Here is an 11,284-nt window from a genome sequence, read left to right as displayed (position 1 = left end):
CTTTCACATGTTCTAATACAAATTGAGCGCATTAGCTAAACTTAAGGCAGCTAAAACTAATGCTAGTTAGTTATTTTCTTTTGTGAAATTTGAAACAGTTGATGTAAACACCAAAAACAGCATTTTATTGACTCGTGAGACACACAAAAAACATGCAATTATCTAAAGAAGGTGTTTTTCTCATTTTTACTGAAATGAGAAACTGCTGTTGATGTCTTTATCTTGGTTGTTAGCTTGAAATCGATACCATCAGTCAATCAATCAACTGTATTTTTTAAAATAAATTTATTATCTCTTTGGAAAACTAAAAGAGGCGTCAGTATGTGTTTACCTATTTTAATCTGATTAATACTGTATGCAGAAAAACTCTGACATTAGACTGAAAACTCAGGGTAATATTCTAAATTTCAAACACATCTTGTGGTTTACCCACCAAATGATTTTAATAAAATATGTCAAATTTGTTTACATTTTAAGCATTTTTTTTGGACTAATATTATGTAAAAAATAATTTAATTTAACTCTCTCAGAGTTTTAATATTTCTCTTACTTCCTCTGAAGCTCGTCTGACTTTTTTTTCTTTAAAGATGTAAATTAGGTCATGCAAGAATTTGTGAGCAACATGGTTGCAATATTACATCGACTCCTGTCTTGATCCATTTGTTGTGGTCCTTTCTGCAAAGTTGCTTGGGTAACTGCAGACACAGAACACAACCGGAGCGACTGAATAATTTAAGAAGTGTCGAAACTTTCAGATGCTGGTGGTTACTCGCGGACGCTGTTGCTCCAGCAGCAGGTGTCCCCAGGTGGGAGTGTGCGGATAAAAAAATGTCCAAAAGACGATGGGTGGAATTCAAGATCTGCCAGACTATAAGTTGTTCAGCGCCGGTCAGCCGAAGACGCAGAGAGTCCTCTCCAGTTGTCACTTCAGCCACTGCAGGTGCGTCTCAAAACAGAATGAAACTTTATATTTTTAGGAAAGTAACGACTGTGTAATCTCATACTTCCATTTTTTGTATTCGCAATTTACCAGCTAGATATCAGTGTTTCTGTAAACATTGGGGGTTGCAACAATATTAAATGACAATATAACAAAATATCACAGTTTTCTATACACTTGAGCAAGAAATAAGGGACAAATGAGGTAGTGTGAATATTTATTTAGTTTTTAAAATGATCAATTAATCTTTATTTTTAGTTTTTTAATGCATATGTAGGTCAGCTATGTCTCATATTAGTAAAAAATAACCACCATGTTTCACAAATGCTTGCAAAAGTACCCATTATATTTTCCAAACAACTGCAACCCACATCTCCCAAAACCATCCTCGAAATAATAAAACCTGCTTTTAATTATAAAACATAATCTAATTATTCTAACATTTATCTAATTTGGAGTCTGTTAGAGAAAATACTGACAGTCTTTTCCTGTATCACTCCCATCTGTTGTAGAAACCGAAGCCAGTCTCTCAGGTTACTTGCAGGCTTTTAGCCACGAAACCTTCAATGATTCCTTCTTTGGGGAGGATGTTGCTCTTTTTTCATCAGAAATGAGCTCAGAGTTAGTCTATTTATATATCTTCGGACAAAATGCCAAGTAATTGCGAGTTATTTACCAGCTAATGTTAAAATGAGATAATGTTGCCTAAAAAGAAAGCTCAACTGGGACAGCTCTGGCGGCCTCTCCTCCCATCGCCATAGAAACTAGACAGAGGAATTCATGCTGCAGATGCTGGAGTCAAAGACGGAGAATCACAGTCAGATATGTCGTTGTCATTAATCGACTTTACAGCTAATTGTATGTTTCTTGACAAAATGGGTGTGTGTTGATGTAATTTTCATATTTAATAGGGGAGATTGGGTTTTGCTACTCATTAAAATACCAACTGTTTTATCACCAACCTACATTTATTAAAATAAGATATTCACACAAAAAAACTACTGGTGAATTGTATATCTATTTAAGATATATTGCAGAGAAAATAGACTATCCCCCTTCTGTGTTCCATTAGTTAATGTTTTTTAAATACTGTTTTATTTACTTCAAACTTGCCTTGAAAACATGAAATGAGTTTATTATATTTGTGGAAAATAGGGAGTAATTTTATGCTTTTCTGGCATCAAGACAGCATAGGTAAAAAAATAAATAAAATAAAAATGGCGTCTTATAAATTTGGTGAAATCTGCTCTGAATTATTCTATACTTTTCCAGATTAAAGAGAGTTTGGTGTTGTAAAACATTTCAGTAAAATTAAACTATGAAAAAACTAAGAAAAAAACAAACAAACAAAAATAGAACTAGAGAATAATTGTTAGTCCGTTGGCAAAGGTGTCTTAAAAGCCTTTAAAAAATTCATATCTTATCATGCTAACATAATATCATACCCAATCCTTTGAGAAGCCCAATTTAAGTGAATTTATTATTGGGTTTGCAGTGTGCTCAGCATTAGTTTAATTATGTTTAAACTTCAAACTTCACTCTGGTCACCAACAACTGGAGTAATTTTAGCCAAACTTACTTTTCAGAATTGTTTTAATTTTGCCATATTGCAAAGTTTTTAAGCATCAATGTCACACCAAAGTACTGGAGCTGTGTTTAGGTCCAGTACTTGGACTTTGACTTGACCACTCTAAAATCTTTGTTTTGTTTTTCGCGCCTCAGAGATGTGTAGTTGAAGGTGAGCTCTGGATCATTGTCTTTGTGCATAATCCAAGTGAGCTTGAGCTTTACATTCTCATTTCTCATGGTTGCAGCTCTATGTATATAATCAAAACTTGGTTTTTCAATCTCAAAGATAGTTTAATTTTACTGAAACATTTCACAACACCAAACTCTCTTTAATCTGGAAAGGTATAGAATAATTCAGTGCAGATTTTGTCAAATTCATATGGTGCCATTTTTAATGTTGTTTTTTAGGTCTATGTTGTCTTGATGCCAGAAAAGAATAAAATTACTTCTTTTATTGTTTTCACAAATATAATAAAGTCCTTTTTGCGTTTTTAGTCCAAGGCAAGTTTGTTTGTACAGAACATTTCAGCAATACAACAAACAAAACATTACAATGCAATGGCAGAATGAAGAAAGGTTGAAATACAGACTATAATTACTGATATTTCAGGTAATAATCATCAAAGGCAATATTTATAATATTTTTTTTATCTTGATTTAAAAGAATTCAGGATTTCAGCATTTTTGCAATTTTCTGTCAATTGTTCCAGATAAAAACTGACTGCTGCTTCTCCATGTTTGGCTCTGATTCTGGGGATCCAGAGTAAACTTAAATCAGAAAACCTGAGAGGCCTAGAAAGGATTCGTGTTAAGAGTAATCCAGTCCAAGTAGGATGAGTCTAGATGTTTAAAATGGAGCTGATAAAATGTAGTCCAGATTACAAAAAACATGGGAAAATGGCACTTTAACGGTGTCCTTAAACAAATTGGTAAGTTAATTCAATTTAAAAAAAAAGAAAATTTGCTTATGGGGTATTTAACACATAATTTTTTTATATTATCTTGGCGCGCTTGCGTTGCCCTCTTACACAGTTGTGCCCTGGGCAAAAAGCCATATTCTCCAAATGTAACTCTTTCATGCATAGCACTCACTGCAGTGGACAGCTATCTAAAAGACATTTTCTTGTGTTTCTTGTGGATTTTGGAGTGGACACTGGTGCATAATATAATACACTATAAACTACTGGCCATCCATTTAACAAGAAAATCTTTGTTAATCCAAAATGGCAGACAGGCGAAAAAGTAACTCAGGAATGTCGAGAAAACTCTTGCAGGTAAAAAGCATGTTGTGACATCAAGTAACTCCTAAAAACTAATACTACTGATATATTTTCCAAATAACAACTTTGTATTTGGAGAAAATTACAACTGGAATTTTTTTTTTTTACAAAAACCTTTTTCTCCAAGTTTTTTTTTTATGCCTTAAGAAAGTCTAAAACACTTTGAAAAAAAATCCTGTCATAAAGGATCATAATTAAAGGATCAGTGTAAGAGGCTTCATGTTTTAAAGAAATTACTATACGATAAAACTACTTGCCATACTTATAGCACCAGAGGGCGTGGCTATGAATGCACCTACCCTACGTCATCACAGTTGAGTCTCATGTTTACGTGGAAAATATGGCGGCGGACTACAATCAAGGGGATAACCAGTGATTGGGAATCACGGCATTGGAGAGATAGTCCGCTTTCCGCCGTGAGACTTCCGTTTCCTCCTGGATATTTCTTATGAAGCCGTTTTCTCCTTGTTTCAGTCTCGGAGTCGGCGGGAATGGAGGACGAGGAGAGGCAGAAGAAGCTAGAGGCCGGCAAGGCTAAGGTAGGATTCAAGACTCCCTAACGTCCTCTGAGTTCTCCAAAGTTGCAGCGTATTGTTCCGGTGGAGTTGTTTTTCTCTGGCTATGTCCGTCAGCTGTTTTGACCCCCACCCCCTCCCCTTCATACCACCTTCCCAGCTGTCATGCGCCGTGTCTGCCTGACAGCTGAGAGGGAGGAAGGAGGGGGTTAGCCGCTGCTACTGCTAGCCAAGGCTGCCTTTGTCATGCTGCATATCTGACATTCTCCCCCCACCCCTACACTGCTTTCTTTTTTCTTTTTCCGTATCTAAAGAAGTATCGGCCCATTCTCTCACAAGTCTAGTCTTCGCATTATTATTTAGAGCTTATAAACGGCACCTGCAGTGACACTAAGGGGCTGGTGTAACAGGATTTACAGGGTATATCCTCACTAGCTAGGTAGAGCATTGCTTCACCTGCCAGACATGACTTACATTGGCTTAAGCAACAGGAATACGCCAGAAGAGGCTCTATGCTGTGCTCATAAAGTAAAATATTTGCTGAGAGCAGAAGGGAGTACTTGTTAAACTGGATGAGTTTGTATGTTTTTTTTCTACCAGTAGCTGTAAACTCAAAAAAAACAGCTCACTCAGTTTTGAGAGGCTGTTTGTTGAATCTCTGCAGGCAATGAGCTCATGTGTCTCTTTTGTCAATATGTGTCCATAAATACTAAATCAGAAGCTTTTAATAGCTGCTAGAGTGGGTGCACAATTTGATACATCTATATTACACAGATCATGATGGACAGAGGTAATGTTACACCCAGAAGCATGAGTTGGATATCAATCCCACCACTACCTTTGTGAACACAAAGTTATTAGTATGTAAGCATTGGCTACTGCAATTCAGCTGGCTGAAACAAGGTTGCTACAAGTTCGCCAGTCAGCTACAAAAAGGACAAATGTTACTGTTTTGATCACAGAAAACATGGGCAGCTGTGGCCATGGAAACCAAAGGAGCTTTTATTAGGTTGGCACTGTTTTAAAACTACAATTAGGATGCTATACATAGATATCCAACCAATTAATCAGGTAATAACAGATTATTATAACCTAAAAAAAGCTATATTACTCTGAAGAAAAACTAAATTTAGTTGTTATAGTCTATATTTTTACTGCAGTTTCATTATCAGAATCAAAATAATTAGATTTAGATTTAGACTTATTTTATTGTCATTGCACAAAGAAACATAAGTAAAATTGGCAATGAAATGTCATCGCTTGGCCACTGGAGCACACACAGAAACACAAGTGTGCCTGTAATTACATAATAAACAATTAATAATGTATTGCTAAATGCATAACTTAGTATTTTCAAGCAGTCTCAATAATTTCAATAATAATCAGAAAGGTAACATAAGTAGAACTGTTTGTTTTATGTTTTACGGCAATAGGAATAAATGTTGCTTTTTTGTTTTAAGTAGGGCAAATTAAATCTTGTTGCATATTTTAAATCTTTGAGCATATAGTGTGAAGCCTTGGTTGTTTTATTTAAAGTTAATGCATCTTGGTAAAGTGTAGAGCTGCTGGAAATCTGTTTCTGATTGTTATTTACAAAACATATTAAGAAAATCACGGTGAGTTTTGGCCGACAGAAGTTTGCAGAGACCATCTCCCTGGTTTGCACTCTGGTATTTTGGCTTGTAAAAGGCTCTTTGCTGCTGTAGGCTAGTCTGCCTCCTGTTTTTTCCTCCCAGTGCTATGTCACCATGTCCTCACATGCAGTAAAGAAATCAAGGGTGTTATTATTTGAGATTCTAGTCAGATGAGTCCTTGCAGGCTTATATAAAAGTCTGATGCACATTGAAGTCTCTGCTTTTCTACAATTATGTACATAGCTTAAAGTGCACAATGAGTCTGCATTGATGTTGTCTCAAAACCGAAGCAGGATTTTATCTGAATGTTAATCTGGAGATAAAGGTGCGGCCTGAGCTTTTCCTCTCTAACAATCAGATTGGGTGACTGGATTTTTGTCAAATCGAGTGAAAGACGAGTTTCTGTTGATGTCGGGCTGAAGGGTGAACTGTCAGTCGTGCATTGTGCAGAATCAGGCATGAGCTTTTGAGTCACGCCAGACAATAGGGAAAGTGGAAATTGTGGGCTGCTGTTGCCATAGTTTTGTTCCAGAATGGAAGAAATTTGTAGCATTTTTGTTAGGCTTCAGAATCAAACATATTGACAAGTGTTTTACTATCAGTAACTGATAGATTAGTGTAGTAATCTTAAATCTTATAATGTAGGATTTTGTATTTTTTGTGACAAAACTGGACTTAATATGAATTTTATTTACATAAACCTCCTAGAAAAATGAAACTTTTACTGTCATTTCGCCACAGTCTTTGCTCTTTTCTTCATGTAGATCCTTTATGGTCAGTGCAAACATCCATCTATCAGTCTACATCAAAAATGCAAGGTAGAAGAAGTCATTTTTATAGAGCGTCTTTACACTATAGTAATCTTTCTCAGGATTCAGTAAGCCTAAAGAGTCAGTTTCTCTGTTAGGCACTCCTGCCGGTTTTAGGACAGCTGATCTTCTTACCTTGGACCTTAATCGCTCAGCTGGACTCGTCCTGCATGTCTCTTTGCGACAACCAGCCTATAATTGGCACAGATTACGTAGCTGATTAATTGGCTTAATTGACTCTGGGGGGGTTTTACTTTTATGATGCAATGGCACAAGCTCAAAGTAATGATAGATACTTGTGCTGGGTCGTGCTGTGCTGCTTTAAATGGGTTAAATCACAAACAATTTAGATGTCTTGGTGTGAAAGATGCCTAGTTTAGCTATTGTGCCTGGCTGAAGTATTAATGTCATGATGGACTAACATGGAAGTGAAGAATAAAAATTTAGCGTAGTTTTTACAATGGTTTTACAAATAATAATCTGTAAAGTGTGACATGATTTTGTATTTGTAACCCATTTCATTCTAACCTCATTGAATATAAGTGTTGGTGCAACAAGTTCATTTCAGAAGTTGCCCTAATTAAAAAATGGACTCCATCTGTGTGGTTTAATTTTAGTATAAATCCAATTGTGTTGTGAAAGTCTCACAGGTTTGTTGGGGACAATTAAAAAAGAAACGGCATCAAAAAGATCAAGGAACTCAGCAGATAGTTCAGGAAGATAAAAATCCCAAGATTTGAACAACCTTTTTTGGAAGAGAAACGAGAAGACAGTCATTGTAGGGGGCAAAACAAATATATAAATGAAGATGCTTCACTCAAAATGAAACTAAATGGTCAACATGTAAAACGTTGTTATTGGGTAAAGCTAACCCTACAGGTCACAAAATACAGCTTTTTCATGGTGAAATATGGTGGTTGGAATCTGGTTTTGTGTTGTAACCTCCTGTCCTGTTAGTTTTTGTTTAACATCTTCCAGCTCCATCTTGCTGCTTGTTGTAACCGCAGGGTGAGTCAGGTACAAATAATCTGGGATGTGTGATTGATCGGAGCGGAGCAGGGCGGGGCTCTCTGCACATAATTGTGCAGTCTGCTGTGCTTGTTACAGTCTAATTAACTTCTGCACTTTACTTTCTTTCTTTTCACAAGGTAAACTGCCTACTCCTCTATTTATACTATAAATAAATTATCGTTTTGTCTTTAGCTTTTCAATTTGCTGTCAGCTCCTGATCAGCGAAATGCAATGAGTTCAGTGTCCACGTAAGATCTGATATTCAGAAAATCTTTTATTTTTCTATTTTTTATTGATTGTCTCCATGATGTGCGGGGTGCGTAAACTTGAAAATGTCTGTACTAAGTAGTCAGAGGTCTGAATAAAAGTGTAGACAAAATATTATTAGAGATACACAATATATCAGCACCAACATTGGTATCAGCCGATATTTGTAATTTTTTAACATATTGGTTGGTATAAGTAAAACTGGGCCAATATGAACAACCGATATTTATTTTTAACTGTTTCTGATGGGGGTGGGAGGTTTCCCCAAAGGTGTCAAGAAATAATAGCGAAATATATATAATATTGGTAAATATTGTTTATCAGCCATAACAGCAATATCAGATATCAATATCAGCCCAAATTTTCACATTGGTGCATTCCTAAATATTATTTAGTGAAAACGTTTGAAAATCATGCATCAGTTTTCTCCCGTTTCCTCATCACTTTATGTTGGTCACATCTCATCATCTCATCAGTAAGTTAGCAAAACTAAAAGATCAACACTTACACACCTCGTTGATAAATAATGAATTTATATCGTTCCATTTATGGGACTTTGGGGATTTGAGTTTTCCTTGTAAATTTCTTCTTTCTTTTTTGAAACTGTGACATTTTAATGGGTTTGCGTTTTGCTCCAAAACTTTCTGTTCACAAAAAGGTCTGAGTCAGTTGAGGTGAGGATTTAGGATGCTTTACATGCTGGCCGTGCATTTCAGCAAACCAAAACACGCTTCTTGTTTAGCTCGAAGCATGAAAACTGCAACAGATCTATTGAAGATGGATCCGAGTAGGTTTCTGCTTTTAAACATTCTCTCCCTGTTGAGTGGATCTTGTGCACAGCATTGATCTTTCTGGTTTGGTTCATTGATAGAGAAGCCTCATGCAAAGACCTTTCTGTGTTTCTCTCTGCACTCAGCAGCTGTTGATGCGGGATGAAGGAGTCTTCAGCTCCATTTCTCACTCGCTTCCATATTCTTGGTACATTTAGTCTTCTCAGCTTTATTTTATTCTGGTAAACAATGTTAATTTGCGCACATATTTTATATACGTCTGTTCCATATATAAGTGGATTTTTTTTCCTGCTATCACTACTAATTTCTAGTGTCAGCTTGGTTTATAGGAGCTATTAGAGTTTATTACGCCATATTGTTTATTGACTAGAAATGTTCTGTGTAAATGTAATCAGAGATACTTCACATTAATAGCATCATGTATTCATAGAAACAAGCCGACAATAAAATAAAACAAAATATGTCTGTCTTGTGACGACTCTAAATTAGTGTGGTTGTCAAGTAGGGCTTAGCGATATGACTGAAAAATGTATCACAATAAAAGCGTTTCACATCATTCTATCAATAATTATTGATTAATTTTTTGGTTTAAATATCTGTAGTGCTGCCAAACTGGTGGCATAATCTTTCCTCTTTTATCCACAGTCTTCATTCGACGCTGTTGTTTATTTTTAAGCAGTTACGAGGCACAGTGGTGAAACTTTTAAACTGCTGCTGTGCCAGTTACTCAACAGATTGTTGCTAGGTAACCATAGAGTGTCTGAGTTGGTTGATTCCACCAACTTTGGATCGGAGTTCAACAAATATTCTAATATATTGAATGTTGAATAATCTATCAGATGTACCGGTATTATCTATTGATATTGATTACATGTCTATCGCCACATATGTTACTGATTTATTGTCCTGCCCTATTGTCAAGTCAAATTGGGGATGCATCAATATGAAAATTTGGGTTGATATCAATATCCGATATTAGTATTTCTGCTATGTGTACTTATTTAGATAATGAAAATATTATTCCCTAGCTAATATAGTTGCTTTGGTCTTCTAAAGAAGCAAACTGGCTGCTGTTTATAGTCTGTGTTTTTCTGTCACCATGAGGCTCAGATATGCAGGAAATACCTGTGTACATGCTTTCAGACAGCAGATGGTGGTACATCTACGTAGTTTCTGTTTACCCAGATGGTGGTGCGGCTACCCAGGCTTTGAGTCTCCATATGCTCAGCCAGCAGCTGTGCCAAATAGGGCAGCTTGTAGTGCTAAGCATCTCAGCAAAAGGCAGAACCCTGGGTGATTCCTGCTGGCAGGTTTGCTGCTACTCATGCGTTACTCTTAAAAAGTCAGAACCGAAGACTGCCTCCTTCTCAGAGATGCTCCAGGCCTGTTGGCTCATCAGTCGATTACATTTCTTTCTGTGCTCAGGTTTTAGGTGGATAAAGCTGCTCTTAAAATACAGATAAGTGGGTATATTTGGACAAGGGCGGGTCATGTGAGGAGCTGTGGATTGGCAGATCAAGAGCACTTTGAGCTTTTTAAGCTGTGAATAGTAGGTGGGAACACGACCATGACACCTACTCTCAGCTCTGTTGTGTCAGCCTCTGACCCTTTTTTACAGCATCGGCAAACACTGTGAGCTTTCATCGGGGTTTAGCTGCTGCTGTTCATAAAATCAGTGACACTTGTCTTAGTTTGAGCCGATGAGTACACTTAACTGTGAGTTTACTAATGACTTACAAGGTTTGCTTGTGGTTTATAAGACTTTTATTATTCAGTTTATGCAGCAGAAATATTTGAGAGAGGATTACAAAGTACTTCAAGTTTGGATAAATTATCCCAACTCCACATCAGATTATGATTCTGCTTACTTTTACTTGACCCCATAACTCAGTATCCCTCCCCATGATTAGGGATACACAATATATCGACACTAACGTCGGTGTTGGCCGATATTAGTCATTATTAGGCATATTGGAATTGGGCCAATATGAACAACTGATATTTATTGTCATCTTTTTGCCATCTGTTTCTGGTAATTTCTTTTTTCAGAAGTTTCAAAACGGTAGATAAATCTATATAGTGTATCTAATATCGGTTAATGCTGGATGATATGGCTGAGAAGCGTATCACAATATAAGGGTTTCATATTAGTCTATCGATAATTACTGATTAGTTTTGTGTTTTAAATTTCTGAAATACAGCCAAACTGGTGACATGACTGTTTTATCCAAAGGTATTAGTCCACATAGCTGCTTTTTATTTTCAAACATTTATGAGGCACGGTGAGGAATTCTGAAACTGCCTCTGCGGCAGTTACTCGACAGGCTGTTGCTAGGTAACCAAATAGTGAGTGAGTTGCTAGGTAACCAAAGAGTGAGTCAGTTAGTTGATTCCACCTACTTTGCTTTAGCGACCTGTGAGAGGTTGAGTGGCTAAAATCTTTCCTCTGCCTACATCCCCCAGAATGC

At 36.5% G+C, this 11,284-nt stretch overlaps 1 protein-coding gene across 8 annotated transcripts in view; it reads left to right on the top strand.

The window, feature by feature from the left end:
* The first annotated feature begins 4,108 nt into the window (after positions 1-4,108).
* Positions 4,109-11,284, top strand: part of akap9 (A kinase (PRKA) anchor protein 9) — a 95,489-nt gene continuing 88,313 nt past the window's right edge. For 7 of the 8 annotated variants that reach the window (XM_032581333.1, XM_032581332.1, XM_032581334.1 and 4 more), the window contains exon 1: positions 4,109-4,328. In XM_032581333.1, coding sequence (XP_032437224.1) covers positions 4,281-4,328 — 48 coding nt within the window. In that variant the 5' untranslated portion in view covers positions 4,109-4,280. The remainder of the gene's footprint in view (positions 4,329-11,284) is intronic. The other variant, XM_032581329.1, reaches the window with a different exon arrangement.

The sequence above is a fragment of the Xiphophorus hellerii genome, chromosome 13 (genome assembly GCF_003331165.1).
Source record: "Xiphophorus hellerii strain 12219 chromosome 13, Xiphophorus_hellerii-4.1, whole genome shotgun sequence".
NCBI classification, from domain to species: domain Eukaryota; kingdom Metazoa; phylum Chordata; class Actinopteri; order Cyprinodontiformes; family Poeciliidae; genus Xiphophorus; species Xiphophorus hellerii.
Note: the sequence above shows the minus strand (reverse complement) of the source record. Positions and strands in the feature narration are given on the sequence as shown.